We start from the raw sequence: 23872 nt of genomic DNA, 5'->3' as shown, positions 1-23872 counted from the left end.
TTAGGCAAATAACACATACCGAAGAATCCTTTTTATCAGAAAATTACCTAAAGGCATTGATGGTGTTGGAAGAGGAGTCCCAACGGCAACTACTTGCTGTTTATAATCCACTTCATTTCCATACATTCCCCCAATACCATATTGGCCATTGCCTTCCTGATTTGTTCCACCTCCATGTACTATAACAATATAACATGATTTTTAAAAACTGCCTTTAAAACACACACATATACACACACACACACACAGAGAGATATTAACTTAGCAAAACCAATTCTTTTTTATTGTATTTGTCCATATTTCCCTCTGTAATAATTATGCCACAGACAAAAGTACAAAAACAGTTTACCATCATGAGTACAGAATTCAATAATGCTTCTTACCTTATGCTTATTGTTTTTTCGTAACAGCGGAACATTAATTGATAATATTTATAAAAAATAGAAATTAAAATCCAATAATGAAACAACATTGATACCTATAAATAATAAAAGTGTTGATGAAAATATTTAGATAAAATATTCCTATACTAACATTATTGAAAACATGGTTAATGTTTACAATGATAAAAAATATAAAATTGCTTATATACAATCACATAATAAAACATTTAAAAATTCATAATGATGATAATGATCCTAATAATTTGTGTGGCATCTATAAAATACCATGCGATGATTGTAACAAAATTTATATTGGGGACTAGTAGATCATTTAGGGCAAGGATTGCAAAACATTTTAGATCTTATAAAAACTGCAAATTAGGTTTCTCCAATCTTGCAGATCATTTAATAATCAATAAATATTCAATCAAAGATTCGGATACAAATTTAAATGTAGTGGAAATTGCAAAAGGATGTGATAAAAAAAAATTAAATATTTTAGAAAAACATTATATATACATGTATAGACAGAAATTTAATTTGATTAATCTACAGACAGAATTTGATAATGACTTTCTTATCAAAACCGCCTTAGATAGCAGCACATTTATATAGTTTAAATAAATTCAAGTAACTTCAGTACAATACTGTATGTGTGGCTAGCCACAAAACAAATTTTTTTAAATTTTATAATATTTATGACTACATATTTTTTTATATATTTATAATTTTAATGTTTTGAATTTAATGTGTAATTTTTTAAAAGAAATCGTTTAACTGATGGTGAGGGAAACCCTCGATAGCACTATCATGAAAAAAAACAATAAGCATAAGGTAAGAAGCATTACTGAATTCTGTACTCTTGGTGGTAAACTGTTTTTATACTTTCGTCTTTGATATATATATATATATATATATATATATATATAGTAATAAAGATTTGTTTCTTATCTTAAGCATGTAACATTTTACAAAACTAAGCACATTTAGTTAACAAAAATGAACATAATGTGGAACAGGGGCATTGTAGTAGCTCAATAAACACAATTTTTTTTTCAAATCTCATGTAAAGTAGGTAGCAGGAATTTCCTTCTTAAATAGAACCTAACAACACACGTCAGATTTTGTCCCTGTACATTAATATAAACATTTTTAATTCTAAAATAAGCCTAATTGTACTTTTATTTACAAACACATTTACATCTCAATACACAGGCAGTGTAGAAACGAGTGATTTAAATTTAAAAAAAGTAATTAAATTTAAATTTACCTTTATTTTCATACTTCTTTGCGTACTGAAAGGCTAAAATTACACTGTTCACACAATTTCATATAAAATTTCTTTCTTTCATGGAAGAGAGCTTCATCAGATATACAATGATTTTTCAGGAAATCCTTATTTTTTCACATTTAGCTATAAACTTAACAAATATAACTCGCCCATTAAAATCACATGATTCAGGATTTCTGGATTATCTAATCTTATAAAAATAAAAGTTAAAATCTAGGGTCAATATTCAGCCTAAAGCATGACAAAATAAAAAATGTCAACCTTTTAAGACACCATGTTCCCATGTAGAATGCTGCAGATTGCAGGGACAAGGCTCTGACTATTTTGATGAATTCTGGTGTTGGACATTTTTTTAATGAACCTAAATGCTTCCTACTCAATACTGAAACTTTAGTTTCAAAATCTTCTCACATCATCTCAGCAGGAACTAAATTCTAACATTGAAGCTGACAGCGATGATAAAAATTTCTTAACACCATTCTTATAAAATGCTTTAATGTACTATTCACATATTAACATTGCAACTAATCTGCACTAAATGAAATGAAATGACAGAATAACAGCCCAATCAACTCAAATAATGGCTTTGCAATGAAAAATTCAAAATCACCCATTAACACTTATGGCCACCTATGTGTTACACTTCATTATGAATAATAAAAACTTAATTTTATACATTTATTACCAAGATTTTTCTGCTTATGCAATTTACCATTCTAAATGATCTTGTCATGAAAATATTTTAATTCTGACCACAGATAAAAGTATTTTAAAATAATTTTTAACAATTTTAGATGAAATTACTGCTGACAATTCTATTATTTTAAATGTTGAAATATTTAAAATATGTAAAACTTATATTCCTTCCAGTTTAAAACTGAGTAGACAATACAGTTAACCGAGTAGATATTTTTAAACTGACTTTAAAAACGAAATTATCTACAAACAAAATTATGGCAGAAACTAAAAATTAGCTATTCTACAATGAAGTGTTCATCCTTAGCAAGAATCTACAACAATAAACAAAAATCCAACAACATATCCAAGCAATTTTTCAATCAAAATTGTATTCTGTCTATTACACATGTCCACAGGATCTGTGAAGTGTCAACAAAAAGTGATTTTACAATATTTACTAATTAAGAACTTCTTTTTTGAACAAATGAACAGTGTGCATGAATAAACTATCTAAATATACAAATGAGTTAATTAAACGAAAAAAGATTGTACTATAAAATTACACAATACTAATTATCTTTTCAGCTTTTTCAAAACTAATTTGGATAAAAAGAGGAAACCCAAAATTGTCTCAAAATTATTTCAAATAACTGACACTCTACAGAAAATAAAAACTTTCACTACAACCATACAATTGTAAATTAAATATATAAAATTATTACTATAAATAGATAACAAACAAATCATTGTTGATGGCTGTTATATAATTTACAAAATTTGGTTACTCTGTGAAGCAGATAATGCTTGTGAAACAAGCTAAAATCACACTTAATAAAGTCACATCTGCTCAATGTAATACAATAATTGTTTGTTAGTACAGTAATTGCATTCCAGAAAAATAACAACATAAACCAAATAATGTTTCCTCTTAGAAAACACATAACTTTATTATGGTAGGTTCTATTATAATCTCATAACAGACAAAACTGCTAAATATAAAATTAAGAAGCACTTAAATTAACTCAAATATACCTTTTTTAACTGTATTCTCTACCAAGTTAACTCTATTAATAATTTTTTTTCAACTATTGGCAAGTAATTCAATAGCCAAAAAAATATTTAATTTACAAAAAAAAAATGCAAAATATTTTTAAGATCATAAAAAGCATTTTATTGTTAACTATAAATACATAAATGCTAATTAAAAACTAAATTAACTCACATCTATTCCCAACTCCACAAGGAACTGCATTTAATAGAACAGTTAAAGTATAATGTGGTGGCAAGGATGCTTTACAAATAGCTGTGATAAATGCATCTTGTGGTGTTTGTAAATCAAGATTTCCACCTATGGTGGCATGATTTCCACATAAGCTGGCAAGACTTCCACATAAGCTGGCAAATGTCTGGATTGCTTTCAAAACATTCTCAGATGTTGTCTCATCAGTACTGAAACACATTTAAAAAAAATATAAAATAATATTAAAAAGTAATCTAAAATTAAATTTTTCTCACTTGTCAGATATCATGAATCCTTCCATTCCCTACTTTTTCTGTAGATATTAATCCTCTTATTTTATATTTGACATTGCCTGTCATTAATAACTACTAAATGTCAAGAGTGAGAAGAGAAAATTGAACCTGGAACTGTGCATTATTCTGGTGATCTACAGGAAATGGTTAATTCAATATTGATTCAACTATTTCAATTTATTTCTACTTTTTAACCTTTTATTTTTCTGCATGTTAAACATCTGATATGTTCCAAATGAAGCTAATGCTGTACAGGATACAATTCATCAAATTACCCTCATATTTTAAGACCTTTTGATTAATTATTTTACAATGACTATGACAAATGTAAGGTTCTTCATTTAGAAAAAGCTATTGTGATGTTTTATTTAATGACTAATCATTATTTTAGTACTCCATTAATAAATTTACCATCTTTTAACAAATGAAAGCTTACTGAATAAATATGAATCTGATAGATCATGCAATTTAACTCATACAAATTGTTCTTGGCCATTGAACTGAAACTGGAATTATTCACATGGTAAAGATGAAAAAATTCAAAGAACTGAGCAAATAGAATTAATAACAATATATTGATTTTTTTACACTTTACCATAATATATCATTAAGAGATTGTTACTAGATATCAGCTTGTTTCTGAAAAAAGTAAAAGACAGATTCAGAATATTACGGCAGCACCGAAGGATATTTGAGTTTATATATATATATATTGTCGCTGAATGGCTTTGACGGCACATGGCACTTACTAACCTTATGGTGGGTGGTGGGCCTGGAAAGGGCCATCTTTGTCATCAATTGGCTTCGGGAGCTCGTGTAATTGTTAACCTTAGGGTAGTCCTGAGAAGGGCTGTTGTCAAATGGCTTTGATGGTTTGTAATCCATAACTTTGTGGTGGCCCTGAAAAGAGCCATTTTTTGCGTTAGCTCTGAGAAGAGCTGTTGGGTCCGGAAGCTGGTCTCCAGCAAAGTCAGAGAGTTATGGCTCATCCATTGAAGTCCGACCAGGCTTTCCCTCAGGGGCAGTTGGGTCCCCACTACAGTGTGGCAGTGGTGGCCCCCAGAGCCCCACAGTGTCGGGTCGGCGTCGGTCGTCCTTCGCTGGCGTGGCTGAGGCGTTCTCCCCGAGCAATCCCACGCTGGGCTGGCTACTGCTGCTCCAACAAGGATGTTGGCATCCGCCGGGAGGTCCCATGTTGAGCAGGCCAGGGAACGTCTGTCTTCTTCCATCTTCTTCTTGGTCTTCTCCAGGTGGTGGTCGAAGATGAATTTCAAATTCACTCTCATGCACACTCTTTTATTAGAGCCTGAGAGGGGTGGGGCTGCAGCGTCACTATGGTGGGAGAAATGCGTGGTCATCTGCGAGGTGGGAGTGATGGTTGTATCAGCGCGTCCACATACTGTGTGCCAGCCCATATTGTTGCTATTGTGTACGCCCACCGATATTAAATTAGACATATATATGGTAACAATATGTATATATATATATATATATATTCATACCAGAAAACACCACACGTAAGATAATATTAAACAAGAAAATACAGAACAAAAACACTTGCTTCACACTCGCATGAAAAAACTCACAACACAAACATTTTCAACATTAGAAAGGGCAAAAAGTTCAGAATGTGTAAAAAGTACTGGGAGGATATTCAGTGCTACACATAATACCTTCACTCTGGCAAAGGGACTGGTTAAATGAAGTACATTATTATTAGAGAAAACAACTATGACTAAAACGGCACAATTTACAAATGAATATATTGAAAACATGTTTGTCTATTACTATATCAAGAAGGGAGATTAATATAGAGTAGAAATAGATCAACTCTTTTAATAATAATTATTTATAATAGTATTTGTTTATATTGTGACTCAGCAAAATCGGCAATATTTAGTAAAATTTTCCATTTTTACAACTGATAATGAAATTCCTTAATTATTGTTAATTCATAAATGAAACCACTTTGGTTAAAGACATGCAAAATATTCCAACTGCATTAGAAATAACTTTTTAATAGTTAAAAAAATATATATAAATATACATTTACACACGTATATTGACAATTGATCTGTTCATTTAGAGTACATTTATTAAGATATGTATTAATATATATTTATTATGTTATTTTTCCCTGATGCATATCAGCAACATTTATTTCATTTTATTTTTCTTGTTAACATATAAAATGCATGCTCACGGTTGAAATAATAATAAAAAATTACCTGGCATCTAACAATGGACTAAGAGCTGCAAGAAGACCACACCAACTTGAACTAATTAACTGTGCATAAAGTCTAGTAGAATTGGAATTTCTCATTTTTTCATTTTCATTACCACTCGCACCATCCTGGACTGCTATGGAGACACTTCTAATTATATCCAACAAACAAGCATAAGCTACTGATATGCCATATCCATCAGGAATAACTGGAGGTTCAATTTTATCCATCATCTCCAAGCTGTAAAATTTCATTCAAAAATTAATCACTATAATTATAGTCATAAGTACTAGTTAATAGTTTAAGATTTCAGTTATAATCTTAAGATTTTTAAGTAAAAAGTAAACACATTTTGGTCAGTCCCATATGGCTTCATTTCTTCTTTATTTGTAACATCAAGATATTTGATTGCTATTTCTTTCTAAATATGTAAACAAACTTGTTATTATGTTACTGCCATGGTTACCAGCTGTTTGTACTTAACTATGTTCATATGCATTATTATAAATTAGTAATTCTTTATATATCAAATGACACACACCACACTCACAATAACAGTTATACATATAATAGTTAAGAATATACTCAAAATATGGATACTTGTGTATTTAATTAATATCCGTGAATTAGTGCTATGGTGAAAAATAATGTAAAGAAATTCTGTTATGTGAATCTAAATTGTTTATTTTTTGGTCTTCTGGCCAACAAATATGTGAAAGGATTATTGTGATACTCTTAACTTCAAATTATAAAACTTAGTTATATTATTCAAAGCTTCAACAACTTATAATAATACAGTGACATGAATTGATAAGAGTTGCCAACTTTACACTGATTTGAGCAGGATGATGTATTCATTGATCAATATCAAAACATTATTTATTTAATTTTTATATTAAGGATGTGCATTACTTATTAGTTTTAATTCATTAAGGATAAGGAAAAATTTTTAAAGCAAAGAAAGACTATAGTCTGTCATCACAAGAATATATACATTTGCTGACAAGTTTGATGTATTAATGGATGATACTTATGCCTTAGAAATCAAGTTGTCAAATCTTCATGATTTACATGGAATCTTCAATCACACCATGAGACTGAATTTGATGTTCTCTTATCAGGCCACATTCAAGTTGAAGATGATTTAACCACCATTGAATGTAAGTTGCAATTTTTGATAAAAAATAGTCAAAAAACAGTGAATCAAGAAGTTGATTTAAATTCAAAGATTAACCAAATCCAACTACAGCCAATTAACTTACCAGTATTTAAAGGCAATGTCTTAGATTGGCAACATTACTATCATATTTAATGATCTAATACATAGTAGAAATGACTTAAGAGATTCATAAAAATTGCATTATCTTCATTCTTTCTTGAAGGATGAAGTGCTAGCCGTTATTAAGAATTTGCCAATTACAAATGAAAATTACATAATTGCATTAGAACTATTGAAAGGGAGATATAATAATAAATATTTAATTGCTTTCTGCAATGCTGACTGCATCTTAAATTTAAATGCTTTAAAGGAAGAATCTTTGGACACTTTGTCCAATTTTATTAATGAAGTATCATCTCATGTAAATGCTCTTGAGGTATTGCAAATACCAATTACTACATTTGAATTTGTAACATGAAATTTTTAGGCAAAATCTGATTACAACACTTTTAAAAGGTAGAAGGAGAAATTATTAGTGAAAGAATCTCCCACCTTTCAAGACTTCCTGCAAGATTCTTGAGAACACCAACCTAAATAGGTCAACCTTCTAAACATGAAAACAACGCTAAGAGACAGCTTTACAATACATCCAAATCTTTCACTGTACAACTCACTTCAAATACTAAAACTTTTAAGGGAGATAATTTTAATTGTTATTCAAAATTTAATTTACAACAATGTCTATTGGGTAATTCAAATCATAGCTTACAATATTGTGAAGATTTTTTAAATCTATCTATTGATGGTAGATACCTTTTAAAACATCATAATTATTGCTTTAATTGTTTGTGTAATACCTATTTTGTTAATGAATGTCATTCTTCCATTGTATGTAACATTTACTTTAGAAAACATAATACCTTTGTACATATGCATAGGAGTACTGATTCTAAATCAAATAACAAAAGGTTTGAAAACAATAATTATTTCTTGTTTAAACTGCAGTTGAACAAGCTAGTAGTTTTGCCTACTGCAATATGTAATGGCATTGATGTTAATGGTAATTCTCATGCATGTAGAATTCTAGGGCGCTAACTTGTGAAATGTAAACTTCCCATTTTTGGAATAAACAATTCAATTTCACAATCTCAATACACTGTTGTGATCACATTGCATTCTCTATATATGGATGTTTCATTTGAGGTACAATGTGTGGTTTTTTCAAATATAACAGATTGCCTCCCATCATTCACCTTTGACGTTTCACATCTTAAATTGACTCAATTTATTTTTTGCTGATAATTTTAACAGTAAAAATGGCATTGATATATTAATTGGAGCTCAATTTTACTGGAGTCTCATTCTCCCTGGAAAATTTATTCAAACCTTTAATGATCCTATTCTCCAAGAGACTAAACTAGGATATATAGTTAGCGGTTTTATTCCAACTAACGTTAAGCACAATAATCCCACTACATCACTTCTTTCTTGTAACGATTCTACAATTTTCTCTAATATAATTGAGAAATTCTGGAAGATCAAAGCAATCAATACTGATATTTCAATTAAAAACAATTCCTTATGCGAAAAGCATTTTCAATTTAATTTGACAAGAAATGATCAAGGTAGATTTGTGGTTTCATTACCATGTAAATATGATAACATCCAATTATGTGATTCCTTTGTTAATACTAGGAATAGATTTTTGCATTTAGAATAAAGGTTAAACAATGATTCTAAGCTCAAAAGAGATTATTCTACCTTCATCCTTAGATCTGGGTCGTCACATATCATCAATTAACCCCGATGACTTATTAATTAAATGAGCTAATGTGTGCTGCTTACCCCACCATCCAGTATTTAAACCATCTAGTTTAACTACTAAACTTTGAGTAGTTTTTGATGGTTTAGCTAAAACTTCCAATGGCCTATCACTTAATGACACTTTACTAATCGGTCCAGTAGTCCAACAAGATATATTTTCTATAATGATTAGATTTAGAACACATAATTATGTCATTAAATCAGACATAACAAAAATGTACCGACAAGTTTTAGTCAAACCTAGCGATTCAAACTTACAACGTATACTGTGGCATGATTCTCCAGATCAGGAAATAAAACACTATGTACTACGTATGGTAACTTGTGGAACTGCTTGTGCACCATACCTAGCCAAACAATATCTAATACAAATAGCAAAGGAAAATGAAATTAATTATCCAGAAGCTTGTAATGCTAGTCAAAATGACTTCTATGATGATGATATTATTACAAGTTCAAATAACTTAACCCATTGAGTTGGTCTAGTGGTGAACACATCTTCTCAAATCAGCTGATTTGGAAGTCGAGAGTTCCAGCGTTCAAGTCCTAGTAAAGTCAGTTATTTTTACACGGATTTGAATATTAGATCATGGATACTGGTGTTCTTTGGTGGTTGGGTTTCAATTAACCACACATCTCAGGAATAGTCGAACTGAGACTGTACAAGACTATACTTCATTTACACTCATACATATCATCCTCTGAAGTATTATATGAACGGTAATTACCGGAGGCTAAACAGGAAAAAGAAAGAAGGTTCAAATAACTTTGATGAAGTTAATCAACTAAAAACTGACATTACTAAATTGTTACTACAGTATGGTTTTTTGTTACATACTTGGTTTTTGAGCAACTCCATTAGTGTTTCCCTTGATCATAATTATTCTTTTCCATCCAATCAAGAACAATACATATGAACTTCTTTGGAATAATACTTCAGTCATATTACTTTATCAAGTCACTCACCCAAATAATTCTAACATCTATATAAAAGGAAATATCCTCTCCATCATAGCTACTATATTCGATCTACTGGGACTCATTGTTACCATCGTGTTTTCTCATAAATGTTTTATGCAATCATTATGGCATATTAAAATTGATTGGAATGAAACATTACCCAAAACAATACTATCTCAATGGCTGGCTCTTTACAATCAGTTGTAATTAATTGAATCTATAAAACTAAATAGATCTATAATTCCTAATTATAATATTAAGTTTAAGTCATTTCAAATACATGGTTTTTCCCATGCCCCAAAAAAAGGATTACAGTTTCTGTATTTATATCTGAACATGATTTGTTGACAATACCATTTCATCTAATTTACTGTGTTCAAGTTCAAAACTGGCTCCTCTAAAACAATAAATTTACTAAGGCTTTAATTATGTGGCCGTTTGTTACTTACTTACTTAGTAATAAAGGCAACTAATGCATTAAAGATAAATTTTAATGAAATGAACTTGTATACTGATTCTATGGTTGGTCTTTACTGGATTCATAGATAACCATCTATTTGAAGATATTTATTAACAATAGAGTTTCGGAAATCCGACAAAATACCGTAAATTCTATTTGGCATTACGTTAAGTTTTCAGATAATCCTGCTCACGTACTGTCTAGGGGTTGTCCTCCAAGCAAATTTCCGTATTTATTTGAGTTGCCCCACGCCCACGAATAGGCCCCTCACCACGATTTTCTGAACCTAAAAAAAAATCTAAAATCTAAAAAAAAAAATTTGAGATAAACTGGTATTTTAAAGTGCGACGGATATGAAAAAAAATACGTAAATACAAAAATATTCAGAAAGTAAAGCATTTAATTCGTTCATTTAAATTACAATATTAATATTAGATTAATAATTAATTACCGTAAGTACTAGTTTAGTTCAGAATCAGTAGGCCAATAAAACGAAAAGAAAGTATCACATTAAAAAGGATCATTTCAACACACTTTTTAATATGGGATTTTATTTTTAATTAATCACTGTCACTGTCAATGTCTGTAGAAGAGTTACCGGTAGTCTCCATGTCGCTCTGCCAAAGGTGATTGTCATCACTACCATCAAGCTCATTAGATATTCCGCATTTTTGAAATTTTTCCTTACTAATTCCGTGGAAATACCTTCTCAAGTATCTTTTATCCAAACACAAATCCGGTTAAAATCTGGGCGTTTGATTCTTCCTGTAGGCGTGAGAAAGAAATTTTCATCAGCCATCCATTTACTGTACAGTTGTTTTAATGCAGATTTGAACGGTTTATTAATGCAGACATCCAGTGGTTGCAATAGAGATGTCAATCCGCCTGGAATTATTACTTGGTCTGTCACACCCTTTTTTAAAATATCTTTCATTTTATCAGTCGTATGCCCCCGATAACTATCTATTATTAGCCCATCGGTATTTATTTATTAAATAAATCTCCTGATCGCTTTTGCCATACACACCTAATCCGATCTAAAATTAAGGTTTCGTCCATCCAACCTGATTCCTGTGCTCTGATAATAACTCCATTTACCTGTACGGTAGGAAGAGTTTTTTTTTAAAAACAATGTACGGAGGTAATTTTGATTGATCAGAAGTAATGCAAAGTATAACACTACATCTTTGTTTTTCATTACCACCAGTGCGAATCGTAATACTTTTTTCACCTTTTTTGTTTACGGTTTTGTCAAATGGCATTTCTAAATATACGGGGGTTTGATCAGAGTTTCCTATTTGAGAAGGCAAATAGCCTTTATCTTTTCTAAGATTTATTATGCATTTGTGAAAATGTAATATTTTTTGTTCATAAGCATCTGGAAGTCATTGAGAAATGGTCGTCTTTCATCTTATTGACAAATCATTTCGTGCAAAAAATTGTGTTATCCATCCACGGCTTGCTCTAAAATCAACTTTATTCAATGATTTAGCGATTTCACGAGCATATGATTGACACATTTCTGTCGTGACAGCATAACCGCATTTCCTTTTTTCCATAACAGTCATACAATTTTTTTTCTATGTCTGCGTATTTTGGTTTTAACCCACAAAAAGACCTTTTATTAGTTCCTTTCATCAGAAGATGTTTCTTCTTATGCTAGTCTTGAATGCAGCTTTCATCTACGTCAAATTTTCTTCCTGCCGCCCGATTTCCAATTTTTTCAGCCCCCTCTATAACATGCAGTTTTTCATTTACTGTAAAAGATCATAGACGCTGTTCTTTTGTACTCATTTTAATGCCATAATTAAAACAAATCACCGTATTAAACTTTACAAGATAAACTAAACAGATAAAATGCACATAACCGTCCACATATGCAAACAGTACAATGACTTTGGGGAATAGACAAGACGACAATGGGTAACTGATACTGTAACTGTAGTGTCATTAGAACCGGATGCAGCCTATACAGAATGAATCAGGTTTATAAAAATGCCGTAACTTCGTTCCTATCGATAATATGAACAGGATGCTAATAATTAAGGATGTATTCTGTATAAGCGGCATCCGGTATTGATAAACAAAAGCCTAATGTAACCATATTTATGTGATTGAATTTAGGTACAACTAAGGAAATGTTTACTTTACATAAATTATCCTGGCTAAAGGATATGTTTCAAGTAAGCCCCCACACTTATTTTTTCTCTACATTTCCAAGAAAAAAGTGTGGGGGTACTCGAATAAATACGGTAATTGACGTCATTCTGATTGGCATGGTCCAAATTGGCTTTCACGATCTTCTTCCTATTGACCAAGTAATAATAATTTTACCTTTAATAATTGCAATTCGAATCCAGAATGTTTAGCAAAAAACACACACATCTACATTACTGTCATATGCATCTACTGTCATACCTGATTATACACAGAAATATTCATCTTTACACAAGCTACTCTGCATATTTAGCTTCTGTTTTAGATTCATTTATAATACTAAGTCTAATCAGAGAGAACGAAATTCAGGTCCTTTGACTACATAGGAATTAAACCACATACTTACCTTCTTCTTACAACAATCACAGTTCATTCATTTTGGTCATGAGATACATAGTATTAAAAATGATCAAACTATTGCCAAACATAGTAAACTTATCTCTTTGGATCCATTCTTGGATAACTCAAGTTTAATATGCATAGGAGGCAGACTGCAATACTCTTTTATTATACTACCATGTAAAACATCCTATTACATTACAGTCTAATGCAAGAACTCAAATTCAACAACTTGGTCAACTACCACGTTTTAGAGTAGTTCCTTCATGACCATTCTCTGCTTATGCAGTGGATTATGGCAATCCAATTATGATACGCCATGGCAGGCAGCGATCTAAGTTTTTCACTAAAGCTTATATTGCACTGTTTATATGTCTTGCAACTAAGGCAATACATTTAGAACTAGTTTCTGACTTATCTATACAGTCATTCATTGCAGCCTTAAAAAGATTCATATCTCGTAGAGGTATTCCTAATCAAATCTTTTCTGACAATGGTACTAACTTTTGTTCTGCTAAAAACATACATCATAACTTAACATCAACTCTTTAAATCAGATACTTTTAAATTAAACATTCAATCATTTTCAACTAAACAAGATTTCAACTGGTCATTCATTCCTCCCGTGTCTCCTCATTTTGATGGTTTGTGAAAAAGCGCAATTAAAAGCATCTAACATCACATGTGTTGTGTTATCAGTCAAACGACTCTTAACTTTGAGGAATTATATAAAATTTTAACGCAGACTGAAGCTTGCCTTAACTCCCGTCCCTTATTCTCTCTTTTCTACAGACCATAGAGATCCTGAACCTTTAACTCCAGGACATTTTCTCATTGGATCTACACTTACATCCTTGCCTGAGCCCAGTTATCAGAAAATTCAAGTCAATCATTTAGGACGCTGGTAACCATTGCAAAAATTTATTCAGTCTATTTGGAAGTGTGGGTCTAAAGACTATCTGCATTATTTGCAGCAATGAAATAAATGGCAGTTTCCCAAACAAAATCTTGCTGTTGGCAATTTGGTTTTGATCATCAATGAACATTCCACTCCACTGCAATGGAAGAATGGTATAGTCACTCAAGTTTATCCTGGTTCTGATAATCTTGTAAGAGTGGCCGATGTAAATACTGCTAAAGGTCTGCTAAAAAGACCTATGCATAAACTATGTTTATTACCAATTTTAAGTGCTTGAATTAAATGATATATTATAATAAGTAATAACATATTTCTTAAAGGTTATAATGATATTTGTAACAATAATTTATTAGATTTGTTATTCATGGTTTGATATTATCATGTAATTTCATTTGCTTTGTATTTAAATATTATATTAATGTATATTCTAAGATACATACTTTTGTTGATGTAATTGTAATTCTCATTTTCATATTGCTCCCACACACCTGTACAACATACAGACTGTTGTACGACATGCAGGAACAAATACATACAAACAAATATGCATACAAAATACAGCGCAAAACATGTATACTATTCTTTACATAGGCTACCAGGCTAAATGCTAATTTGGTTGCATTAAGGCAATAAGATGGTATACTCATCATTTGCTTGAGGTTAGAGTCCCAAGCTACTTTGGTTGCATTGAAGCATCAAGATGGTATATCCAACATTGCTTAGAGTTGGACTCCCAAGCTTGGAATATCTTGAGGCAACATGAATAACACTGTTAAAGAAATCCATTGGCATGTGATTGCTTGGCCAATGGATACATCTTGATGCATGAGGCTTCACGAACAACAAAGCCAAAGAAATCCTAGATCTTTGCGGTGCTAGGTACAATCAATCTAGAGGTTCAGCCAACCCTAGATAATGTACACATAATTTCCATTGGCAACATGATTGTCCTGGCCAATGGATACTTTTTAATGCATAAAACATCACAAACAATATTATAAGAAATCCTAGACTGGTGCAATGCTAGGTACATAGATAATCAGATTATTTATGGTGTTATGTAGTTACTTACGACTATTACATAAACTAATCTATTTATGAGCATTATGATTTATTCTATTTATTGTACAACTGATTGTAACTTTGATTCATTATATAAATCAATAAGTGAATGTAATTACAATTTATGTTTTGAGATAACTATTACATACTATTTGTGATTCATAAATGATTACAATTTGTTCTACACATGAATTTAGACATTTCTATTATGACTTGGCAATATGCGCCTTGTAACTTTGTTGTCTTGATAAATACAACACTATAATTGTATAAGTTAGGTCCAATTGCATGATACTATTACATTACATTAAAGTGTTAATCGTAACTTGTTTGTTATTAAAACAAGTTACTGTGTAGATTATTTATTTACTTTCATTGTCTATACTATTTGATATGTACAATTATGTTGAACCTGCAATTCAAAAATTGTTATTTTTACCACTGTTATTACTTATAAATTTGATTATAATTTAAATGAGGAAAACATCTTGTACAATTTTTTGGCAGGCAGAATATGGTCAATCCAGACTTAGTTTCCTTTTTATTCCTAATATCAAGATATTTTTTTCTATAAATGTAAACAAACTTGTTATTTTGTTACTGTCATGGTTACTAGCTGTTTGTACTTAACTAAGTTAATATGCATTATTACAAATTAGTAATTTTTTATATATCAAACAACACACATAACACTTACAATAACACTTATACATATAATGGTTAATAAAGCAAATACTCACAGTACGGCTACTTGTATATTTAATTAATATCAGTGAATTAGTGCTATGGTGAAAAATAATGTAAAGAAATTCTGTTATGTGAATCAACACATTTAGTAATTAATGTTAAAATTTAAAAAAATGGTAACAAATTTAAAATAGAACAGCCATATACTCGTGGAAAAAAGGGAGAATCAAAGAATCAAATGCTTTTTTTTTATTTCTTCATACTGAAATTATTTTTTTTCAATTTTTTTTAAAATTATGAATTTATTGTATTTTACTTGATTCCAATGTAAACTTAAATAATTATACATTCTGATTCTATATATTTTTTTAAACTTAATTTTTCAATTTAAATTTTTATGTTTTTTTGTTTTATTTTTATGTATCATGCTACAAAACTCATGTATTTTTATTTAGTTAAATATTGAATTTTTAATTAGTTCTTTTATTAATCATCCTATTATAATGATATGAACTCATGGGTACCGCTAAAGGTTTCTTTTGCTACCTGCATCAAGGATAAATATGTTGAATAAAATTGTACATGTAATTTTCCATGCCACCTTTATTTATTATTTTCCAATAAACCATGCCACCTCCAATCACACAATTGTTAATATAAAATGCTAGAAGTTAATCTTCTAATGCTGATGATTGCAAGAATCATCAAATACAAATTTTAACACTATTGTTCATTCAAAGACTTTTCCATATTTTTTTCTGAAAATTGTTACAACTATCTGTGATTAGCAACTTTGATCGCTTGATTGTATATTTATTTATTTATTTATAATAATAACAACAAAATCATTTTATACATTGTAGCATTTACATTATAGGCTCAATAGAAAAACTATGATGTTTTCAGGAGAAAGCCTTCTAAAATACTTTCAGGAAACATGTTAATCCTTAGTACAATACATCAGTAAGGGATTACAGACAGATAAGTAATGTATCCAGGAACATAAAGTGAAACATAGGACTGCATATGAATGACACAAATTATATTAAACTACAAAATTTATATACAACATTTCTGCATTACTAATCTTGTCTTCACAATTCAAACTTACTGGCATAAAAAATGTAACTGATTAGAACAATTTTGCATTCTACAATTCTCTATGAACATTTTGGAAATAAAATGTACAATATACAAAGAAATATCATGTTTACAAATGGTAAAAAATATAAAATTTGGCGACTTAGCCACTAAAATAAGATATGACCATTCTTTTGTGGATTCTAGCCTAAATTTCTGACACAAACTTTGTTTATTTTCTTTAGGCTCGTTGTACCTCAGTCCAAAGCACTTTTGCTACTAGATGAAGGTTCAATAAGGAAACATTTAATCTTTCACTGCTAAATAACAGATTTTTAACATTTCCGCAACCCCAACTTCAATGTAACTAGTTACACTGATTCAGAAAAAATAAGAAAATTTTATTATACAAAATACAATAACCTATCAAAAATTACAAATGTCATTCTATCCTTCAAGCAGTTTACTATCAACATTAATGAAACTGTAATGTAAGTAAAAATAAAAGTAGGGCTACTCATAGTTCCATGTTTAATATAATAAATCCGTAGCAATTATGGATAACCCGTGACATACCAACCCCCCCCCCCCCCCACCACACTGTAGGGAAAGACACCCACCTTGTGACGATTCTGGTCACCCCCCCCTGGATAACCCGCGACAGTTGGCATCTCAGTTTTTTATGATAACATTAACTTCCACCTTTTAATATATATATGTGAGCCATGGTTAATTCTATGAGGTATTAACTGTAATTTATATTAAATGATTCAAAAACAATATACAGTAAATTAAAAAATTATCTTACTAAGTTGATTTTGCTTGCCCACTGGAGAATGTTATAACAACAGGCAACCAGACTCCACGAGAAAAGAAACCAGGTTGAGGGGATACACCTGGTCCAACAGGCATTCCAGCCAGTAAAGCAGGTGGCTGTCCTTGAGCAGTAGCTGATGAACCACCTATAAAAAAATAAATAATTAGACATGGATAAATAAAAACAACAACAATAACCTTGTCTAAAGTTTGTTAAACAAGGTATTATCATACAAATGTTAGACAAGGTATTCATCATTACATCTAAAATTACTGAACAAAAAAATTTATCAAACATGTTATAGAACTGCAATTGCTTGCAGAATCTAAATATGTTGGACATTATTAAATGAAGTAAACAAAATTTTTAGAGTAAACAGAAATAATTAAAGAATATCACAAATTCAGACCTAACATTTCTACAAGTGATCTTAAGTTGTAATCAAAAGAGGTGAATGAGAACTCATATGGTTTAGAGATGAAATAATGATGATTTATATTTTTGAAATGCATTTTTTTTTTTTTTTTTGTCTTCAGTCATTTGACTGGTTTGATGCAGCTCTCCAAGATTCCCTATCTAGTGCTAGTCGTTTCATTTCAGTATACCCTCTACATCCTACATCCCTAACAATTTGTTTTACATATTCCAAACGTGGCCTGCCTACACAATTTTTCCCTTCTACCTGTCCTTCCAAAATTAAAGCGACTATTCCAGGATGCCTTAGTATGTGGCCTATAAGTCTGTCTCTTCTTTTAACTATATTTTTCCAAATGCTTCTTTCTTCATCTATTTGCCGCAATACCTCCTCATTTGTCACTTTATCCACCCATCTGATTTTTAACATTCTCCTATAGCACCACATTTCAAAAGCTTCTAACCTTTTCTTCTCAGATACTCCGATTGTCCAAGTTTCACTTCCATATAAAGCGACACTCCAAACATACACTTTCAAAAATCTTTTCCTGACATTTAAATTAATTTTTGATGTAAACAACTTATATTTCTTACTGAAGGCTCGTTTAGCTTGTGCTATTCGGCATTTTATATCGCTCCTGCTTCGTCCATCTTTAGTAATTCTACTTCCCAAATAACAAAATTCTTCTACCTCCATAATCTTTTCTCCTCCTATTTTCACATTCAGTGGTCCATCTTTGTTATTTCTACTACATTTCATTACTTTTGTTTTGTTCTTGTTTATTTTCATGCGATAGTTCTTGCGTAGGACTTCATCTATGCCGTTCATTGTTTCTTCTAAATCCTTTTTATTCTCGGCTAGAATTACTATATCATCAGCAAATCGTAGCATCTTTATCTTTTCACCTTGTACTGTTACTCCGAATCTAAATTGTTCTTTAACATCATTAACTGCTAGTTCCATGTAAAGATTAAAAAGTAACGGAGATAGAGAACATCCTTGTCGGACTCCCTTTCTTATTATGGCTTCTTTCTTATGTTCTTCAATTGCTACTGTTGCTGTTTGGTTCCTGTACATGTTAGCAATTGTTCTTCTATCTCTGTATTTGAACCCTAATTTTTTTTAAATGCTGAACATTTTATTCCAGTCTACGTTATTGAATGCCTTTTCTAGGTCTATAAACGCCAAGTATGTTGGTTTGTTTTTCTTTAATCTTCCTTCTACTATTAATCTGAGGCCTAAAATTGCTTCCCTTGTCCCTATACTTTTCCTGAAACCAAATTGGTCTTCTCCTAACACTTCCTCCACTCTCCTCTCAATTCTTCTGTATAGAATTCTAGTTAAGATTTTTGATGCATGACTAGTTAAACTAATTGTTCTGTATTCTTCACATTTATCTGCCCCTGATTTCTTTGGTATCATTACTATAACACTTTTTTTGAAGTCTGACGGAAATTCCCCTTTTTCATAAATATTACACACCAGTTTGTATAATCTATCAATCGCCTCCTCCCCTGCACTGCGCAGTAATTCTACAGGTATTCCGTCTATTCCAGGAGCCTTTCTGCCATTTAAATCTTTTAATGCTCTCTTAAATTCAGATCTCAGTATTGTTTCTCCCATTTCATCCTCCTCAACTTCCTCTTCTTCCTCTATAAAACCATTTTCTAATTCATTTCCTCCGTATAACTCTTCAATATATTCCACCCATCTATCGACTTTACCTTTCGTATTATATATAGGTGTACCATCTTTGTTTAACACATTATTAGATTTTAATTTATGTACCCCAAAATTTTCCTTAACTTTCCTGTATGCTCCGTCTATTTTACCAATGTTCATTTCTCTTTCCACTTCTGAACACTTTTCTTTAATCCACTCTTCTTTCGCCAGTTTGCACTTCCTGTTTATAGCATTTCTTAATTGCCGATAGTTCCTTTTACTTTCTTCATCACTAGCATTCTTATATTTTCTACGTTCATCCATCAGCTGCAATATATCGTCTGAAACCCAAGGTTTTCTACCAGTTCTCTTTATTCCGCCTAAGTTCGCTTCTGCTGATTTAAGAATTTCCTTTTTAACATTCTCCCATTCTTCTTCTACATTTTCTATCTTATCTTTTTTACTCAGACCTCTTGCGATGTCCTCCTCAAAAATCTTCTTTACCTCCTCTTCCTCAAGCTTCTCTAAATTCCACCGATTCATCTGACACCTTTTCTTCAGGTTTTTAAACCCCAATCTACATTTCACCAAATTATGGTCACCATTATTATTATTATCACCAAATTATGGTCGCTATCAATGTCTGCTCCAGGGTAAGTTTTGCAGTCCACGAGTTGATTTCTAAATCTTTGCTTAACCATGATATAATCTATCTGATACCTTGCAGTATCGCCTGGCTTTTTCCAAGTGTATATTCTTCTATTATGATTTTTAAATTGGGTGTTGGCAATTACTAAATTATACTTCGTGCAAAACTCTATAAGTCGGTCCCCTCTTTCATTCCTTTTGCCCAGCCCGTATTCACCCACTATATTTCCTTCCTTGCCTTTTCCAATGCTTGCATTCCAATCTCCAACTATTATTAAATTTTCATCTCCTTTTACGTGTTTAATTGCTTCATCAATCTCTTCGTATACACATTCTACCTCATCATCATCATGGGCGCTTGTAGGCATATAGACGTTAACAATCGTTGTTGGTTTAGGTTTTGAATTTATCCTTATTACAATGACTCTATCGCTATGCGTCTTGAAATACTCCACTCTCCTCCCTATTTTCTTGTTCATCACGAAACCTACTCCTGCCTGCCCATTATTTGATGCAGAGTTAATTACTCTAAAGTCACCCGACCAAAAGTCGCCTTCCTCTTCCCACCAAACCTCACTAATTCCTACTATATCCACGTTTACCCTATCCATTTCCCTTTTTAAATTCTCTAGCCTACCAACCTTTTTTAAGCTTCTAACATTCCACGCTCCGACTCGTAGAATGTTATTTTTTACTTTTCTGGTGACCCCTTCCTTAGTAGTCCCCACCCGGAGATCCGAACGGGGGACTATTTTACCTCCGGAATATTTTACCAAGGAAGGCGCCTCCATTATTGCTTTTGAAAATGCAGAGCCACATTTTCTTGGAAAAAAAAACAGCTGTAGTTTTCCATTGCTTTCAGCTGCGCAGTACTCAGAGGACTGAGTGATGTTGATACGGCCGTTTAAGTCATCCTGACTCACGCCCCTAACAACTACTGAAAGAGCTGCTGCCCTCTTTTAGGAATCATTCCTTAGTCTGGCTCTCAACAGATACCTCTCCGATATGGTTGCACCTTCGGTCCAGCTACTCTGTATCCCTGAGCACTCAAGCCCCCTCACCAACGACAAGGTCTCATGATTCATAGAGGAGGTTGAAAAGCATAAAGGACAATTTAATTTTTTTAAATATAAAGGAAAATCTAAAAAAGACTAGAAGTATCAAAGCCTGTTATAAGCATAATTATGAAATATACATGAAAAACTGATAGCTGTAAAAAGAGTGACAAAGGGAAAACAATATGGCTTAGAATATGGTGTCAGGCAGAATAAAGTAAAACACACCAACTCTTTAATTTAGCAAGAGATGAAATTATTAAAAAAAGTAAACAAAAGGTTGAAAGGAACACCACAACCTATCACGTTGCTGCTGATATCGTTTGGTGAAGAACACACATTAAGATGCAGAATGGTCTTAAATCCTAAGGAGATAAAAGCACAGTAGATATAAAAATAAACAGAAAAAAGGTAGGTCCAATAAGAATCCTGAAAGTAAAACAGGAAGAAACAGACATACGTAATTAAAAACTGTTTATCAACCTATTGTTTAACCCTTACGTAAATAAAGTGTGATGACTAAGATTTAACTATATCATGAAAAGCTTTCACGATGTAATAAACTCTTAAAATCATAACAAAAGGTTAGTAGGTATACATTAAGTCATCACAAAACTTTTTTTTAACAGTTTAGAAAAATAAAGCTATTTTAGTAAAATATATTGTACACTGAACATTTCTGCTAAACATTAATTAATATTTTATTCTGAATCTACAAATGAAATATTCTAATATACAATAAATACCTTACTATCCTTACCTAATTTCTATATTTTTTAATCATATAACGAATGAACATTTAACTTCAAAAACCACTTCCTTTAACAATACATACATCCTTCAACAGGATACACATACATGATAAAAAACTACTACAGTATAAAGCTTTAAAAATACTAACCAATGCCAGACTGCCCCATTAGTTGTGGATTAACAAGCAATGACTGTACATAGGCACCCAATGAATTCACGATATCTTGAAATATATTGGTTGTATGAGTCTTTAAGTCATAACATTCACAAAATGATATTAAAAGCTCAGGCTGTACAACTAATTTATGAAGAACTTCTAAAGCCAATGATCGCTGCCACATAGGTTTATCAGGATCAAGAAATTTAACTATCAATGATAGAAATATTTCACACTCCGTAACCTAAAGTCAGATTATACAATTTACAAAATTTGGTGAACAATATATCAATTTATATTAGGTGTTTATCTAATCTATTATTTAACCATGATTAAAATAATACAAAACTATGCAAAATATCAGAGAACATGTACATAATTACAATTGTTTATTCGTTAATATGTAAGTATTTATTTTTAAGATTTTAAAATGTCAAAATTACTATACGAAGGTGGGGTGAAAAGATTCACACCTGGATAAGAAAACAACATTTTTGAGGGTACATTTTTATGTATCTTTCAAAATAATCACTATTAAGATTTATATGCTTAACTCAGTGTTCCATAAGGGCGCTTATGTCAGTTCAGTACACAGATTTATCCAACTCCTTTAAGTAACCATCTACGGCGGCAATAACTTCATAGTTGGTCAAAAATCCTTTCCCTCCAAGTCATTTTTTTAGGTTAGGAAACAAGTGATAGTCACTGGGAGCCAAATCAGTCTCATAAATCATAAATCGACGTAAAAATTCCTCTGGATTGTGTTGAAAGAGCCTGGGACGATTGGTTGTAATGTTTTTTTTTGGCACTGTTTTTGGTCAGACATGAGCAAACGTGGCACCCATCTAGCACATAGCTTGTTAATGCCTGAATGTTTGTGTAAAATATTTTGCACCCATTCTGTTGCCATGTGCCTACAGACTCTGCTAACTCATTCACTGTCATTCATCGATCTGCCAAAACAATTTTATGGGCTCTTTCTATCATTTCTGACACAGTCACTTCAGAAGGGTGGTTCATCATTAATGCATGTTTGACCCATTTTAAAGTCTGCAACCCAGAATTAAACTGTTGTATTTGATGGAGAAGAGTCTCCCAATGTCAATCCAGAACAACATAAAAAAATAATAAACTGTAAATAAATCCAACATAATTAAAAATAAAGGGAAATAACAACTGACAATAAAGAAATGACCAACCCTAAAATAGGAACCAGAAAATAAATTTAATAATTACCAAAAATAAAAAATAAAATTGTCTTCTAAATAATTTTAATGCATCACTAAAAGGCTGAAATTAACCAAAAATACCAACTTTACTAGGACCCCTACGAAACTGAATATATCCTAACACCCTCCGCTGTGTCAACCCTCCCGTATCAAGCTCTTCTTTCCAGTTTTTTGATTTTGAATCCAGCTTTTCCATTTTCTAAAAAATGCCCTTATTCTCCACTTTGACGTATTTGTAAATACTATACTACATGATGGAGTGACTTGAAATTCTTATATTAAACTAATGAAGAATGGAATCATGCAATGCAGTCGAGAA

The 23872-nt window shown here is 31.3% G+C and overlaps 1 protein-coding gene across 4 annotated transcripts in view; it reads right to left on the bottom strand.

Annotated features, from left to right (window-relative positions):
• Positions 1-23872, bottom strand: part of mon2 (Mon2 homolog, regulator of endosome-to-Golgi trafficking) — a 195224-nt gene that overhangs the window by 107948 nt on the left and 63404 nt on the right. For all 4 annotated transcript variants that reach the window (XM_075362346.1, XM_075362343.1, XM_075362344.1 and 1 more), the window contains 5 exons: positions 22316-22568; positions 17626-17779; positions 6114-6350; positions 3575-3801; positions 48-179 (listed from right to left, as the gene is read on the bottom strand). In XM_075362346.1, coding sequence (XP_075218461.1) covers positions 48-179; positions 3575-3801; positions 6114-6350; positions 17626-17779; positions 22316-22568 — 1003 coding nt within the window. The remainder of the gene's footprint in view (positions 1-47; positions 180-3574; positions 3802-6113; positions 6351-17625; positions 17780-22315; positions 22569-23872) is intronic.

The sequence above is a fragment of the Lycorma delicatula genome, chromosome 4 (genome assembly GCF_047948215.1).
Source record: "Lycorma delicatula isolate Av1 chromosome 4, ASM4794821v1, whole genome shotgun sequence".
NCBI classification, from domain to species: Eukaryota; Metazoa; Arthropoda; class Insecta; order Hemiptera; family Fulgoridae; genus Lycorma; species Lycorma delicatula.
The sequence above is the reverse complement of the archived record's forward strand: the minus strand, read 5'-3'. Positions and strand labels throughout refer to the sequence as shown.